Source organism: Dromaius novaehollandiae, chromosome W, assembly GCF_036370855.1.
Source record: "Dromaius novaehollandiae isolate bDroNov1 chromosome W, bDroNov1.hap1, whole genome shotgun sequence".
Taxonomy (NCBI): domain Eukaryota; kingdom Metazoa; phylum Chordata; class Aves; order Casuariiformes; family Dromaiidae; genus Dromaius; species Dromaius novaehollandiae.
Window position 1 is genome coordinate 22,217,140 of NC_088130.1, and position 18,113 is coordinate 22,235,252.

Genomic DNA, 18,113 nt, shown 5'->3' on the forward strand with positions numbered 1-18,113 from the left:
TCTACAAACCACTGACTCCTGTCACTGCCATAACATTTAATACAGAAGAAAATACTCTGAAGAATGATATTTATCAAGTGAATGACATGACAGTACTAGCTAGCATCGTATCTTTTCAAAATAAAAGCCTTTATCTTCCCTAATATCACTTGCCTTTATTCAGGGCTCCACAGCTGTAGCTACTACATTACAATTAATTGAAATAAGGTTTGTAAAATGACAAAGCATTGAACATTCGGTCCTGTTCCCTTACATAAGAAAACAAATTTGTAACAGTAGAATAGTTTGACAATAACATCTTCACAAAAATCTGTAAGGCTCCTAGGGAAAAAAAAAAAAAAAAAAAGAAAAAAAAGAAAAAAGCCCCAAACTGTTGTCAAAAAGAAAAGAATGATCTTGATTCTTGCCTCCTGAAAGATTAATGTTATTTTTTCAGTAGTGTAATAAATACTAAAAGGGAAAAAACTGATGTCCAGTGGTGAACATAATCAATAATTAGCATGATTTATTGAAGTGCAGATTTTCCTGAGAGCTACTATCAGGGAAGTGCAGAAATGATGGTTGAGCAGTCCCACAACATAATCACTCCAGTCATTTGTGATGACCATAATAATATTCACTGGCAACAGCTGGTTCTCTATTTATCCTCCATTTTCAGGTTTTGCAAAGGGTACTGGAGACCTGACTTGCTTTACTTCATACAAAATTAACAGGCAGGAGGAAAAATAATAGGACCACAGTTTTGTGAATGGACAAGATCAACATTTAAATTCAGAACCTGAACTGCCTAAAAGCAAAAAACCTGACAACAGAATATCAGCAACAAAAACAACAACAACAAAATCTTGAAAACTTTGCCACAGCCTTATGCTACAGAAACTAAGCTTAATGGAGGGTGCTGTAAATTATGCTTCCATATCGGCGTTGCCTAGCTCTTCCACATGTAGAAGCATCACACATTGTCTTAATTCTACTCAAAATACAAAAAATTGAGCAGAATTAAGACATCAGCAGCTTTGCGCTGCAGTAAAACACCTACTGAGGAAAATAAATCAGTCTTTTCCATCAAGAACTATATTCCCACCTCACCCAGGACAGAGAAATTCAACTATTCTAAAGCAGGTAACTGTTTCATATCCATAACTGCAGTGAAGACTTCAAATAAAGGACAGTTTGGCACTTGGGCAGTAAAGAATTAAGTTTCTTCAAAAAAATCACACCAGTATGCCCTAAGAAATTCTCCCCCTTGTTATTTCAATAATTTATTCTATTCTGAGGCAAAACTGTATATACAGTAGATAATGCAACTATGATTTTAAGAACAGTACACAGCTCAAAAATTGATTACAAAGAAAAGTTTGACTTGCCATTTTATAGAAAAAGAGGCAAAAACTACTAAGGCATTGTGCTGAGAAGGGAAGAAAGCAAAGTCTTAAACTTAAAAAGGATGACTAACATTAGCTTTCTACATTTTCATGCCAATATTAAGTCAAACATCATTTGCATTCAGCCAAATGTTACTGTTAATCTTCAGAGATTATGTGCACCACAACTTCTGCTGAAAATAACAAGAGCTGCTGGTAAGCAATACTGTCCAAAATAGGCCTATGTACCTTTTCCTCACACTCCTTATTTTTGATAATCTACTCCACAACTCCACAAGATGACCCATTTCCCAGAGAACAGAAAATGCAGTTGAGTAAAAGCAGGAAGAAACAAGGAAAATTCTCTCCTGGGAATAAACTTACTTTCCATAAATGAAATACAGCCATCACTTTCTCATTTTCCTTTTAAATAAATACTCTTGGAATCTCATTTGAATGATCCACGTGACGCAGATTAATGCACGTATCTAATGAAAGGAAAAAAACTTCACTCATTCTGCCTTTTAATTCACATCTAAGAACTCAGTTTTATGGCATAAAACTTACTTTTTTTCTTATTTCTTTAAAGCTCATTAAAAAAAAAATCACAAGTTGAGGACCTTGGGGGGGGGGGGGGGGGGGAATCTATTTTTCCAGAGAAGGCTATGCAAACAGCAAATAATAGGACAGTCACAGGGACTATCAATTTGTTTAGAAGACTCTTCTAGTGTCACCTTGTCCCCAAATGATCTTTCTTGGGATATAAACCTTAGGAAAGGAGTTTGTGGAGAACAATTTGTGACATCTCTCCTCCAGCTGATATCTGCATAAAAATGGTAACTTTTTACTATCAAATTCAAGTGCCTCAAAAATTATGTATTTGGTATTGAGGAAGTATTTTTCCAAAAATAAATGCATGTCCAAAAGTGTTAGCATTCTTCCTTCTGTTACTAACTCTAGGTAGCATCAACACAAAATAAAAAAAGCAATATTTCATAAGAAACTCATGGCATTTTTGTGCACAGCTGTTGATTTATATAAGTGGACTTTACACTGCTAGGCAACATGATTAGTACACCAGAAAAGAAGATAAAAGTAGGTCAGTGATATAGGACAATGGGGTTCTTCAACTTCACTCCCCTCCCTGCCTCTAACTTGAAGCACAATGTCAATTCCTGAAATTCTGGAGCACTAAGTGACACTATAACAAGACACACAAGACAAGAATTATTGGATATTATCCATTCTTGATCTTTACACAAAATTCCTATGATATCTATAGAAATTTCACAGCTGCACAAAATAGAATAAGGTCTCCAGTAACCAAAGCTTTCAGGATTTGCTTTTCAATAAATATCACAAGCATAAGAGAGACAGTAAACATTAACATTTTATTTGCTTTGAACATATAAAGGTTATAACTCTCTGAAACAATTCTTTTAGAGCCATCTTGTGGGGAAAACAAGCAATTTAAAACAATATATGTATTGTAATTAGTTTTCTACCAAAGAGATCAGTGTTCAGTATGACATCTTCTAGAATTCTTTTAAAAAAATAAATGTCACAGTTGCACTGTAAACTTTATATAATATTTTTAAGCCATTAGAACATGAAGAAAGTGCCTTTATGAACAGTCATGTGTTAAAAGTTTGGTTCCAGATAGAAAATATATATATCAACAAGTTACAGATGCTATTTTTCTGAACAATGCTTTTCAGTCAGATTCCATTCAGCCTCCACCCAACTGCAGTCTACAGAACTATGCATGTACCTAGAGAAGGTGAGGTTTGTTTCAGAGCTTGCCTGGCCATAAGATTATTAAATCTAACCATGAAAAAAAAGAAATCTAAATATAGTACTAGATTTGGTATTAAAAGCCGAAAAGCTTTTGTTCTTTAATTGCTTAGAGTTGGCAATTTATTTAAACCTTTGGTAATCTTCTGCTAGTTCTGAATGACTTTATACCAATCCTTTATATAGATCACAATAAAAAAAATTGTTGTTTAATATGTACGGCTAAGTTCAGCTTAACCGAAAATCATGATGCAGGCGTCAGCTACCTAAAGCAATCAAACATCAACTGCGGCTTTATTTATGAGTCTTGTCTACTGAAGAAGCAAAGCATTTAAATTTTACCCTAAAGAACAAAAATGCACAGAGTCCACATCTTATTCATTTTCAAATTATGTTCTATTAAAACAGTTTCATTTATGTAGATCATTAGAGCTTATCACATCACATTTATCCAATACATAGTTATCTTCTATTAATACAAAAGTACATAATACCACAATACATTTTTACAAAGTGTAAAATGAAGAGGTTTCACAGAAATATGCACTTTTTTGAGCTGTTACAATCAGTGGGTATAGAGTAGACTAGCAGGCACCTTTTTTTTTTTTTTTAATAAATAGGAGATCTGACAACAAAAGGGTCCTATGGTATTGATAGCTTTTGACAGCTCTGACTGAACAGAATACACCGGCACTGAGAAGTATAACCAAACAATTTTTGCTAAGGCAAGCACAAATATGTCAATTTTACATTTCTGCCAGAGTTTGTGTGAAAGAATGTGTTCATGTGCGCTTACAGCTTTCCTTCATCCTTAAAGATGACAACACAATTCTCTTCCACCATGTCCTCTTTAAACTTTGGAAAGGAGCCCCGACTCAGGGGCACTTGCCTTAATAAGATTTTGGATTTCTTTGAATTTTGGATGTTCTTTATCAGCTACCAGCTGCAGCAATATAGCCTCACTGGTAGTAACTATAATTCCAGTACGAGCAAGACGCTGCAAGAGAAAAGAGCAGAGAGAAAAATGTGAGATACTTGTAAGCGTGATGTGAGGGGGGGAAAAAGTCACTATTTTTAAAAAGATTTGCTACTAGTAAAACTATCATCAATTCCACTCCAGCACCTGTTAACAATGCCATTGATAAAACTAGGATGGAAACTGACTGTTCTATTTTATTATACTTTATGGTGGAAAAAGGCTGTCCTGGATTACAGAATAGGCCTCCTAGTTAGAATAAATTCTTTCCCCAAGACAGACATAATACCTAAGCTTTCAGAAGACCCACCCCCTCTTGTATTAGCATCCCTTCTCCCCTGTACACTCTTGAGGATAGCTTTCTTCACTCTCCTGCAGGAGATGTGAAAGGCCTGGCGAAAAAAAAAATAGCCAAGTCCAAGGTAAAGGCATTAATCAAGAAATATAATTTTAACTGCATTTTTCTCAGAGCTTGTTATGTACGAGCATTTTGGTCTTTGGATTTATACAGCACACTAGTACCAATAATCTCAGAAGAGGGAGAGCACTCTCCTACAGACCTTGGATCATAATATTCCAACAACAGTTCCTTTTAAACCAACATCTCATTTCAGTCTAAGTAGCTCCCGAGTTAGTTGTTCTTAAAAACTACAGAATAGGCTCAACATAAAAAAAGCAAACTGAAACGTCTACTAGCTCTTATTTCCTAAGTGCGCAATTAAGCAGAGTTTTGTGTAGCTCAAGCATATTACACACTGCACAGTTTTCAGACTGTTAAGACTACAGTTGCTGCCTATATAGCAGAGTTATCCTTAAGTAAGGGCTGATCTCCTCCATCAGCTTCCCAGCAACCATACAGATGCTTAGTCAGTAAAGTTTTCCACAGATCCAGTTTTCCCTTCACTGTCCTCCACCAGCTGTACGTTCCACCAAATTTAATGCAGCTAGTGTCCTGAATGAGCCAAGGGAGAGGAAGAGGCAGAAAAATACAACAACATACACTTTCTCAGATTGCTTTGCATTGCAAGTACTACAGGAAGGAGATGCTCCAAACTTCCTAGGGCAGATGGAGATCACTGCTGCTTAATTGTTCGACTACACAGTAACCAATGAGGGAAAATTATTAATTTTTGGGAGTCACTACAGTTTATATAATGAATAAACCTAGTTTGGTTACTTTAAGTTAATGCTTCTTGCATGTGATGATGGCAGCAAGTTTTACAGTATTAAGTTGAAACAAAGCAATTTCCCCAGCTTTCCTAATCTGTACAATGACATTTAAAGCACATATGCATACAAAAGAAAAAAATTAAAATGAAACCTGACAATGTATTGAGCTGATCTTCTCTAGTAATACAGAATTTTGCTTTAACTATTACAGATGAGAATAAAACAGACTGTTAAAGAACACTGCCTTCTAAGAAATGCCAATTTCTTATAATTGTCTTTTCTTTTTTAATGATAATATGCCTATTCTTTAAGGGTAAAACTTACCACATCAAAATGCTAGCACTGATTCATACTCTACTTCTAAGAGGTATAATTTATTTAGTTCTGCAATTACTAAACACGAAAAGATACAAATACTATGAATACTGGAGGACTTTCATCAGTGCAAGTTTTCTTAGCACATCCCCTTTCAGACACAGGGAACAAACAAACATACATTGTGTCATCTGCATAGCAGGAAACAATTAGAACAAATGTGGATTAGTAAAGAAATCCACAGGAACAGAGCTGGCTCTACCTAAGACCAACCAGTGATAAAAGACAACTTTATCAGATAGGGCAGAGATCCAGAATGCCTACAGCTCTGACCAGCTGGGTTGAATTATCTTTGAAAATGGATTTTTTTTTTAAAAAAAAAAAAAAAAAGCAAGTTTTTGTCTACTATTGTTTAAGCACACTACAGAGTCAGCATCTGCAGTCAGGCAGACCTGAAAGCTTCAGCTATCAATTAAACCGTACTTCCTAACATACCTGTTTAGAGATATGTTCTTCACCAGCACAGTAAGCACATATATCACAAATCAATGAATTTATCTGTATTTCACGAAGATAGCACTGTTAACACCAGAAATCTGAGGTGATCTGCCCAAAGTAATGTTCAAGATCTGTGACACATTTGGATGCTGAACTCTAGACTCTTGAACACTTGATCAACAGCAGATCTGAGAGCCTGCATATACAATTTAAAGAACTGCTACAATCATAAGCTAAATTATGTCCGAGAAAATTATGCCTTCAGCCTAACATTCAAAACATGGAAGGAGCTCAGATTTTGTTAAAAAGGCACACTGACTTTTTCTTTGCATACTTCTGCAGTGTTTTAGCCACTTTCCCCACTCATCCAAAGACATGCTACTTGAAGGAAAATACGGAGAACTGAGGGCAAATGTGGGGCCAGACAGGATGCACTTGAGGATGCTGAGGAAGCTGGTTGAAATCACTGCATGGTCGTTCTTTATCAGCCTTGAAAGGTCACTGTGACCCCCATTACTGGAAGAAGGCAAATATTACACCAATCTCTAAAAAAAAACTTAAGAAGGATCCAGGGAACTACAGCCCAATGAGCTTTACATCAGTCCACCACGTACACAGCAAGCTCATGAAAGCCAGACATATGAATAAGAACGTGATTAGAAACTGACAGTATAGCTGTACATTTAGCCTAAACCAGGATTCTCCAATGCTTTGATGTTTTACCCACTTTATTAATATAAAGTATCACCATGGTCAATCAGGATCATTAATACTCTCTGTATATGTTTCCCTTTTTCTTCTGGTCTCCCACTCCCTAGTGTGCCCAGCTCTTACCTTCTCTAGCCTCAATTAAGTTGCCTAGATTACAGTTTTTGCAACTATCTATGTTTAAGATCAGTATCTTTTTGACTAGAGAGGAGGGGAAAAAAAAAGCAAAGGTAGTTATTCAGTACTTCAAGCTCTAAACTGATTTCTATGCTTGCAGACACAACATAGGTGATAATCAGACATACAAACACATACAGAACAAGCCAAATATTTCAGGGGGGTTTTTGTATTTATTTTGTCTACTACTACACTGCATTGACTTGGAAAGTCCATGATCTTTATCATTCTTGCACTCTGTGTTCATCATAATACATTATGGAACGGGCTACATTAAGCTTCCACTTAGTCATGGATTTTATCAAATGCTACAGGGTGAAGATTTTCCTTTAGCCCTGTCCTATTCACTAGAATCAGAAGAAATTAAAATTCTTCTCCGATTCTGAGTCATTTTATGCTGTTTTCATAGTTACTGTTGGTTTTAATTTCCAAATAATTCTTAGAAACTGGGACAAAAAACTGCAATACTTAATGCATATACCAATTTGATTTAAAATGATGGTGCCTGTAGGCAAGTTAGAGTGCACTATCATAAAATCATTTGCATGAATTTGTTACCACAAAGTTATAAATGTTTTTAAACTTTTGTTATATTTATCTCCACTTTTTCGACATTCAGACTAAGTTCATGGTGGTGGGGAAGTATTTGATGTAATTAAAGATTCTAGAGATTCAGCTTTAATTTGCACTAATAAGGAAGAAGAGAGGAAGGGACAGACATTCAAGATGGAGCTTTGAACAGAAACACTTGCAACATCCCATTATATTTCAAGGAATTTAGATAGAACAACAGAACAAATTATTCAAAACGAAAGCTCTGTAGAGCTTTTACTCTGTTGTACAGATAAAACTCCTTTAAAAATCCTAAAAAAACTAGTGTTTAGAATAACCTAGATTGCATAAGACAATCAGAACGAGGTTTACCTATTAAATCATAGTTTAAGGAGGAAAAATAAATCATTAAGCCTTCTCTATACTGCAAGCTATTCTGAGAATCACAGCATTCACCTCTTCAAGTCTACATTTGTCCACTTGTCACTGACCTTAGAACTTCCTTTTTAAGCTTATAATAAACATGGAAATTAACATTCAGATCCAAGGCAGAGAAAGACTTGATTAAGAAATACTACCTCAAGAGCAAACATCCTGTCCATCATGCTTCTTGATGAGGTGGCATCAGCTACAATATGAACTTCCAAACCTCTGCCAATCAATTCCAATGCCGTTTGCTGGATGCAGACATGAGTCTGCCAGGAAAGGGGAGGCAGAAATGACAACAGAAGCCATAATTATAAAACATAAGTAGCACAATCCCAAATTAAAGTACATAATTAATTAGGGTTGAAACATTTTTTCCAATCATGACATCACTAGTGACCTCAGTGTGGGTTTTAAATGCCAGCTGAATTTGAGACAGCAGCCTGTAGTTCATAATTCTCTAATTTCACATTTTGAGTAATCTTAGAGACAAATAGCACAATAAAGAATAATTTAACCTGTGGAACATATCTAAGCAATATAAATTTACTTTTTTATTACAGAAATCAATGCTTAGTGTTATTGTTGGCCAACATATATCATAAAACAGTACAAGAATGGCAAGGCACATACTTCTACTCCAAACAAGACAACACTGCGGACTCCAGGAATCTCTGCTAATGCTGCTTCTACTTCTGGCAATACCATTGAAAATTTTGTTTTTGGAAGTACAAGTTTAGCTCCTGTTAAATCAATTTCTTGTACGGTGCTGCCAAGACCTTTGGGATACTGTTCAGTTACAATAACTGGAATTCCTAAGAGCCGTGCACCTTGGAGCTGCAAGAGAAAAGTGCACAAAAAAATGAAAGAATAATAAAAGCATGGACATAGTTATCTGAAACCAAATAACCAGTAACTGGTTGTTGTATAAAATAATAATTTACATGCGTAATCAAAACTTCTACCACAAAAAAGCAATAAACATACCAGTCGTTGACCTACACTGATGATATCACCAAAGTATTTGATGGCAGGTCTGAATCGTTCTTGCATATCACAACAGAAAAACACAGTGCTTGAGGGTGTCAGGTTGCCCAAAGTAGTCATCTGAAAACAAAATAAAAAGTTTTTTTTTTTTTTAATAGCAATAAAGACATTTTCAGAAAAGCAGAAGAATGAGAGTTTGCAAAGCATCTGTCAGGTAATGGATTTATTTCATTTTATTTTAAGTCAGAAACAGATGGAGAAAGGTTTTTCAAGACTGATTTGGGTATGCTTCTACAATCAAATGCATTGCCTTGATACTGAGCAGTATATTACAGTCATGAATAGGTAATCACAATTTTATTATGCAGGAGACATACACAAGTCAATTTAAACACACATGGAAATTTCTGGACTCTGAAAGGGGGGAGAGGCAGGGAAGCATTCTGCAGAGTATGTGTTGAAGATTTATTTTTAAAAATAAAAGAAATCTTGAAGTCCTATTAAAAAAAAGTCACCGAGAACTCAATTACATTCCTCAAATTCATTTTAAAATCTGCAACTCTGACACGAAAATCAGGATAAATCAGTCTTAAAGAAAAATCAGACTTCCACTTTATACATGGTTACGTATCTTATATAGAACTATTTTCAATAGTTTGAGTATTCAGTTCTTTGCTCTATGAGAATCTTTTAGCTCAAGATTGATGAAAGTCCAAAGGCTAAAACAAAAGCAGAGAAGCCTGCCAGTATTACTGCCACAAACTGAACAGAATACATATTAATGATAAAGACTATCTTCCCCAGTTTCCCTTGTACAGGCTACAGAATGGAGTGGGAGGGAGGCAAGAAAAAAGTGAACCAAGGGTTGTATTTCTGCACACTTTCAAAGAGTGCTTTGTATTTACAGGAAATTTGTATTACCTGTAGAAGCAAAAGGTAAGGCTCAAGAAGACTACAGGAAAAGAAAGCAACTACATACTATCCTTTAGCAATAAGGAAGCTCAGGAGAAATTACATCCATTGAGGAGCTTTTTGCAAGAGTGATAAATCAAATTGACTAAACTGCTTTTGGCAAGTAGCCATTAATTGTATACATCTCATTTTCTGGAAACTGAGGTTGAGATGTTTTTAACTAAAACAAAATTACTTTACCAGTAAAGTAGTATACCCTGAAAGAACATGGAATTGGGATTCCTTAAATTCTGTTCCTGTCTTTCATTCATTCATCATACGCCTCCAAGTCAGTCACTTGGAATCTCAATTTCAAATGCAGTAAGATCCATGCTAAGCCATACAGAATGGACTGTTCAAATTGTACAGGAAAATTATGTGCATCTATATAGGATTCTCTAAAGTTACAATGCACCCATTTTAAAAAAAGTATAACTGTAAATGGTATATTCCTGCATCTCAGATGCTATTACTAACAAAATTGTAAGTGTTCACAACTGCAGTTCAAGCCCTCATCTGTGAAATGGCAATACTATTATCACAAGCTTATGAAGGTAAAGTTATGAAGGTAAATTCAGTAGTGATTGTAAAGCAGATGTTCTAATAATGGATCTACTGGGGTCAAAGGAAAACAGAAGAGGATCAGAATAGATATTAGGGAAATCTTTTTCGCTAGGAGGGTAGAGCAGCACTGAAATAGGGTACCCAGAGTGGTGGTATCTCCATCCTTGTGGTATGAGATTTGGCTAGACAATGACAGAGCTGATTTGATTCAGTTTTGGCTTTGAACAGGGGCTGAGGCAGATGACCTCAAGATATCCCTTGCATCACTTACGTGATTCTATACTGAGTAATAAATGAGGCCTGGGACCAAGAATGTTTTGAAAATAAAATTAAATGTTGAGTGACTGCCTCATTCTTGAGCACCATTCATCTACATGCCTGAACGACACAGAAGTCAGCTGGAGGCAAGTACTAAAGTACAACCAAACACCACAGTGAGCACCCATCATAATACATTTTACCTCTGGCACTTGCTAGTATCAGAATATTCAGTCATGACATTTAACTTTCCTACTGCTCAGCAGCAAAAATAGAGTAATTGGAATAGACAATATTTATAAATGTGTCTCCTACTCAGGAAGTATGTCATTTTGTCTTGGCACTTTATGACAAGCAAAGACCATTATTTTCTCTATAATTCAATCCATCCCTTTAAAAGTTTTCTGAACTACAAACCATCATGGGACTGCAGAGTGATCTACATAGAGTCAATCCACTGCTTTAGTATACACCTTCCCACCCAATACAATGGACAACACTAACATCCTTAGCAGAGAAGCAAGTATGAATACACTAGAAAGGTTTTCAAGAAGCTGCCCTCATCTACCCCACGCTTATATGGAAGGAAACACTAAACCCAAGTATTCTTCACAGATATCTGGTCTGCCCCATTTTTAAAAATTTCTAGCGATACATAATTTACATAGCACCAATACAACCCATGCTACAGCCCTGCTGTCTTTACCTCAACGTTTTTTCTTACCCATAGCTCCTTTGCTGCAATTCAAGAACATTACTTCCAGTTCTATCCACAATGGATTTGAAAAACAGCAGCATTACCTTCCTCTTCCATGGGTACAACCATGCATAGCCCCCTTTTACGTATTTCAAGACTCACATCAGGTCTTCCTTTAGCCTTTCATTATTCTAAAGCATATCTAATACTTTCAATCTTTCCTTCTGCATCTCTGATCATTTCCATTGCTCTACTTGGGCTTCTTGCTCTTCTTTCAACTTGCAATCTGAAGTGGGTCACCCAGTACTACTTCTCTGCCTATACTTCGTACTAGTAAAGCTTCAAAGCACATTGTTGAATCCACAGGCTTTGCAGCCTCTATTCAGTGTACACTGACCAGTACACTACTTGCTCTTGTCATAATTAACGACAGCTTGACTCCTGAGGTCCATTATAACCACAAAACCTTGACTTGAACACTTCCTTAGCTTTTATGTGTGCGGTTGATTATTTCTACCTTAGTGTAGATCTGTGCTGTTTCCATTTTGAACTGCATCTTATGTCAGCTCATTTCTCCAACTTGTCAAGAAAATCCTGAATTCTATTCTCAAATGCTTGCAGCTCCTCCCAGCTTGGCACCTTCCTCAAAAACAGCACTTGCCCTAAATTTCAGTCATGACTTGTATGACTGAATACTTACAAATATCAGACTCAAAACAGATCTGATAGAAACCAATTCAACATTCTTCCATTTTGACAGTGAAACACTAAAGATAATTCTGATTAGCACTGTAACCAGTGAGCGTCCTTGTTACATACTTTCTCTGAATCTATAATCCCATTTGTTTATGACAAATATCACAGGAAGTAGGAGCAAAAGCCTTACATCTGCTTTCCTCTATCATCGAGTTGATTTAACACGATCTGAATTTGCATACCCCAGTTTAATATCGGGGCAATTTTAAATAAAGTTGGACCGAGATTTTCTACAGAAAAGTTTTTACAAAGTCCAGCAAATATTTCTTTGTATTCGTTTTTATATTTACTTCCTACTGACTTGAAGTCTGCAACGAAAATCATGCAGCATAGTGCTAGAGTAAGAAGAAACTAGAAGAAATAGATGGCAAATTCAAAATTAACACTTGCTAGTGTCATTCTATTACTTGGAATAGCACATTTGGAAAAGTAAAGAACACAACAAAAAGTAGTTTAAAATTAAGTTTCACAAATGGTCGATAATGGATTCCATAAATCAATTCATAAGAACTATCACCTATGTATAGAGAAAAGCTTCTGTTAATCAGTTTTTAAATGTCATGTAATTCAACTACTCACTTTCCCTCAAATGCAGTCTTTGCTGTTCCATCTTTCACTGCTATACGAAGTTAAGGCCTTGACCCATCTTCACCTCTCGAGTCACTATGATGACAAAAAGCATTGCTGTTGCAAGAGCAGACCAGCAAAGCCTGCACTAGCCCAGTAAAAAATCCAGCAAGTAAGCCTAGGGTGGAGGCAAACCACAACTCCTGGCTGACATGCAAGCATGTATTCAATTTTACTTCAAGAATAAAGGCAGCCTGGGCAAGCAAGGATTGTGAGCCACAGCAGTCACTTGGTAGCTGCCAAAATCCACCCCAAATATAACATCTACTCAGCTACCATGCTATTAAATGAGTTAAATTAAAATAACAACCTAAAATACCCCCAAATTATATATACCTTTTTCATCTGTTTTATTTCATGCCCCCTCCATCCCTCTTATTTATTAGGCCTTTCTTCCTTTCAGCTGGAAGCAATCCACAGCAAAATTGGAAGAGGTATGTCCGATAAGGTAATCTGATGCAGCTCTTTTACCCAGCTAAAGAAGTCATCTCTAGGACCTTGTCCAGACCAGGATTTAAAGGTATGCTGTCACAAGTTACATACAGCTTTAAATCCTACTCTAGAAAAGGCCTAGGTGGGAAAGAACAGGTGGTTTTTTTTCAGGTCTATTTGATTTCTGCTAATTATTAATTATACAAAATACAACTGTGATGAAGAACTGTAATTACAGAATTAATTTGACAGAAAATATTCATATATGCTAGTTCTTTATCTGTAGTTTCCTATTCGAACTTCAGGGAATCATTACACATACAAAATGCAATTTTCCCCCTGCTATTTGTGATGGATGAGAGTTGAAGCTGAGAAGTAGTCTCATGTGACATCACTAAGTCACCTTACTAACCTCTTGCCAAGGTTATCCACTAAAATGGCAGAATGGAGAACCTTGCAGCCTTCATATTTCAAAAACAGAATAAAAAGACAGCAATGAAAAAAGTGAAGTATAATATTTTCTGCTCCTTTATGTCCAGAAGGACATCTATAAAATTTGATTTTGCCTTGCTTTTCTCCTTTTGAATGACGAAAAATTGAAGCAATTCAGTTTAATGTAATTCACAGGAAAATAGGTTACAAATGTTTCAACTTAGGAAGATATTTCTTTTATGATAAGTCAAAATGCAGACTTACAGGCAAACCAGCATTTAAAAGTACAGATTTGGTTAGATTAAGCACGTCATGTTTGTATTAATATTAGATTCTTCATGAAAGTCAGAAGTGATCAAAATACTGCAGATTAAACATACACTAGTAAGGAATCTGGATTTGAAGGAATATATCTTCCAGTTTTTCCAGTCCTTCCCCTCCCCACCTAAGTTTTCAGGTACTGCTTTTAGAAACATTATGTTTAATTGCAGCAACAATATCAGAATTTACAACTGCGTTTTAAAAAGTTTAAGTAATGCAACTCACGCACGTAAAGCACTTGATTGGTATACTACAATCTGTACTTTAGAAAAAGGTCTTAAGTTCCTGAATTAATGTTATTTGTATTTCAGAAACATCTGAATGCAGCAATACCAGATATTTTAAAATAAAAAATCTGCATATAAGTAGTTTTAATTTATCTTTCAGCAGTAATTAAAGTATAATTCTCCAAGATGCTTTTCCAGGCAAGTAAGATGTGCATCAGACATTAAGCTTGCTTTAAAAAGAACCTGATGTAGAGGTAGCTTAAGTAATTATTTTAATAATTTCAACTTTTAACCAACGTATCTTAAGGTCACCAGTTTATAGAAGTAGGCTACGACTATTACTAAAGAGACATCACGTTGAAATTATGAAAATTACAGTGAAATATCCTCTTCCAGCCTGCCATATTTGGATGCTGCTAGAACTCCTCTAACTACATGGCCACAACAAGCATGCTTGTCTTTTCTTCTGATATCTCCAGTGTTTTCTTCCTTACTGTTCCTGTTCTCTAAAGGCTACAGCAATTACAGCAAAACACAATATTTTTAGCAGTACTATTTAATAGCATTTAGAGTTAATAGTATTTAGATTTAAAAGAGGCTAAAGCAGTCCTTCATGTTTTCCAGAGTATAAATATTATTCTGTTAAAAGTTTTAATACATGTAAACTCCATGAAGAGTAAACACCTTCCTTCTGTTAATGCTCAATCCCTCAAGCAATAAGCAAATACCAGCCTCACCAGCTAGAGCATGCCAAAGGAAGCCTGCCTCTTTGTTGCAAGTATATGGTTCAGAAGTTTTAAGATTAGTAGCCAAACAGATCATCAGGGTTTATTGTAACCTCATCAGTCCGCATAACACTGGATAGCGATTAAAACCTTGAGTTGCTGTTTTGTGCCAGTATAACTAAACAAATGTACATATTTGAGCACAGCACAAATGCCCAAATATGACTGGAGTAAAAACATCTAATACAAATGTCCCTGTACAGATCAAGCTTTAAACTGAACTGTGCAGAGTGGCTTTCAGAAGGAAACATACAGTGATTTCTCAGTGAGATTACAACCTCCCTGCACTGTAGAGACAGGAAATTGAAATATTCCAGTCAAACATCATTGCTGATATTTCTCGAGCTACTGCAACAAAATGTATACCTCTCCATACATAAGCCTACATAGAAAAGGAATCTAAATGGCAGAATGTTGTTCTAGTTCATGAACACTATCGTCCTATGGGTTAAGAAGTCATTTATAATTAAATACATACATATATTTTATAAAAAAACTCACAGAAAAAATATTCTAATTTGTCTACAAATACTGATGCTGCACCTTATTTCTAAAAGAAATATATTTTATAAATATGCAAGTCAAACCACAACTGTGCCTTTCACAAGACATTCAAAATGTTATTTCAACTGACAACATCACATTCAGAGTTGACAAACGTGTGTGATGCATAACTGCAGAAAAAAAAGCGTCAGGAAAAAAAGGCATACAATAGTGGCAATACATGAATTAAGGTATAGAAAGAAAATATAATCTTCCCCTTCAGTAATTCCCATATATCTTGTAGAATCTAAAGGTCTTAAGAAGTGCAGCTGTGACTGTATTAGACCAAGTGTTCTCAAATCAAGTGATCTCCAAGCACCTGCTGATGACTCAAGGAGAGCTGACTGACATCATTATGATGTCTCCACCTCATTCTCAGCTGCTGAAGCACATCAAAGAGGAACTAAAATAACATACAAGTACTATGCTTTTCTTATTAACAGTTGCCATTGTCACAGGATTGTAATAGGATCAGTGAAAGCAGCTAATCGATTAAATAGTTTATGTATTAAATTGTTCATCCTGAATCCCTGCATTCAGTTAAGGCTGTGTTACTGTGTGCACGCAAGAGAATGAGATATCTTTCAACATCCCAATACTGACCTTTAACACCAAGATAGAGATCCTGCTACAAATGCCTGGGTTGCACTTGGTTTCAGTACAGATAGCAATCTGCAAAAGAGTCTTTGCAGAACAACGATCTGGATACAGAAATAAGAAACAAAGTTCTGACCTGCATCACTGATGCAGTATCAGACTATTTAAGCTCTATGTTTAGAATATTTAATTTACTTATCGTATCACTGAAACCAACCGTTTTTGCAAGTTGGGAAGACTATCCTTTCCAGTTTCTCTGGCTGGACCCCCATCCATTCTGTTTTCAACATACAAAGGGAGAAAACCTTTAAGCTAAATATGATTAGTGAGCAATGATAAGATGAATACTAAATGACAAAGTAAGTTACTACATGAGTTGGATGTTCCTAACCATCCTTTCCCTACATACCTACATATGGTTAAGAATGGGGGGGGGGGGGGGGGGGGGAACACTTCAAAAGGGTCTTTGACATAACAGTGCAAGTGAAAGAGCCATCTTGATAGCTTATGAGTTCAGGACACTATGACTGAGCAGAGTATACAAACAGCACAAACTAGGTCTTTTCTAGAAACGATGAGAAGGCTAGAAATATTTCAGTGTTTATGACATCGCTTTTCTAATATTAATAATTTTGGCTTGACAAAGTAAAACTTCTGACTTTAGACAACTGTTCTTAGTTAAAATGCTAACTTGGTAATTAAAAAAAAAAGTCTTGAAAGTTGGAGAAAGGAAAAAGAAGGCAATTTTGTTTTGAGTGCAACTATTACAGCATCGCCGGCATGAATCTCCAGTATGCCTAAAGAGGTATCTTAGTATGAAACACACGTACTGTATATGTCTGGCAGTCTGGTTTCCTGGTTTATAGCAAGAAAACTAGTGAGTTATGAATCTGTAAATCACAAAGAGCTTTTCTGTGCAAGAACGGATACAAGATCTTGGGGACCTACAACCTGTAGGAAAAAAGCTCTGGCAGAGCCCACTTGCAAGAGCAACGTTTGAGTTTGCAGTAGTAAACTCCCAGCAGCTCCACTCCACCTAATAACATCGTCCCTAGTTTAAACCGGGCAACGCCAGCAGCCTCTTTTAAAGAAGCAGTGCGTATTATTGTAGCCACTGTACGACTTCCTCTTTCAGTGGGTGAGAGCAGTGCCTGCCCCCTAGATAAGCCACCTGAAACGCGGCTTTCGGACACACGCGGTGCGGAGCGCAGCTGCCTCCCTCGCTCAGTGAAATCGCCGTTTCCTGACAGTCACAAAAAGCAGGTTTGCTGCGCCGCTGCCCCGCGGGGTCGCGTCTTCCCCGGCCCCCCTCACCCGGCACCGAAGCGTCCCCCAGGCGCCGCCCGGGCCGCTGCGCCCCTTCCCCCTCCCGGCGCTGCACCGGCGCCGCGGCCGGAGGGTCCCTCTCAGCCGGGACGGGGCGCCGCGAAGCCGCCCCCAACTCCGTGCGAGGCTGCGGCCGCCGCCGGCACCTGCGGGAGCTCTCACCTGGACCTGCAGCGGCACCAGGCGCACCTTGCAGCGCTCGCTGACCAGGAAGCCCTTGGGCAGGTCGATGTACTGGCTCCACTCCTCGGCGAAGAGCTGCACCACGAACTTGCGGTGCACGTCGATCTGGTCCCCGTAGAGGCTGAGGAACTTCTGGATGAGCAGCTCGTAGCCGGAGCCATGCGGCACGCTCGAGGGCCGCGCGAAGACCGAGAAGCAGAAGAGCACCGGCACGGAGCCGCTGCCCCCCGCCGGCGAGCAGCCCCCGCCGCCGGCCGGAGGAGCCGCCGCCTCCGCCGCCGCCATGTTCAGGGGCAGCCGAGCCAGCTCGCTGCAGCCGGCGCCGCCGCTCCTCCTCCTGCCGCCGCCTCCCCCCGGCCAGACGGGCGGCGCCGGCGGCCCCCAATCCCGGCTGCGGCTCCTCCTCCTCACCATGGGGCCTGGCCCTGCCGGGCGCGCCCGCCGGGG

General features: G+C 37.7%; 1 protein-coding gene across 1 annotated transcript; it reads right to left on the bottom strand.

Moving 5' to 3' along the window:
- Positions 1-2,736: 2,736 nt before the first annotated feature.
- LOC112992361 (isochorismatase domain-containing protein 1) lies at positions 2,737-18,080 on the bottom strand. Its single transcript, XM_026115344.2, has 5 exons — positions 17,646-18,080; positions 8,968-9,087; positions 8,614-8,817; positions 8,133-8,249; positions 2,737-4,155 (listed from the first exon to the last, which is right to left on the bottom strand). Exons 1-5 carry the CDS (start codon positions 18,078-18,080, stop codon positions 4,009-4,011), a joined length of 1,023 nt encoding a protein of 340 aa, XP_025971129.1. The 3' UTR covers positions 2,737-4,008.
- Positions 18,081-18,113: the final 33 nt, after the last annotated feature.

Coding starts and splice junctions, on each gene's coding strand:
- LOC112992361 (XM_026115344.2), bottom strand. CDS start 18,080: ATGGTGAGGAGGAGGAGCCGCAGCCGGGATTGGGGGCCGCCGGCGCCG. Junction 8,818..8,967: donor TCAGTGTAGGTCAACGACTG/GTATGTTTATTG, acceptor TTTCTCTTGCAG/CTCCAAGGTGCACGGCTCTT. Junction 4,156..8,132: donor ACAGGATGTTTGCTCTTGAG/GTAGTATTTCTT, acceptor TTTCTCTTGCAG/CGTCTTGCTCGTACTGGAAT.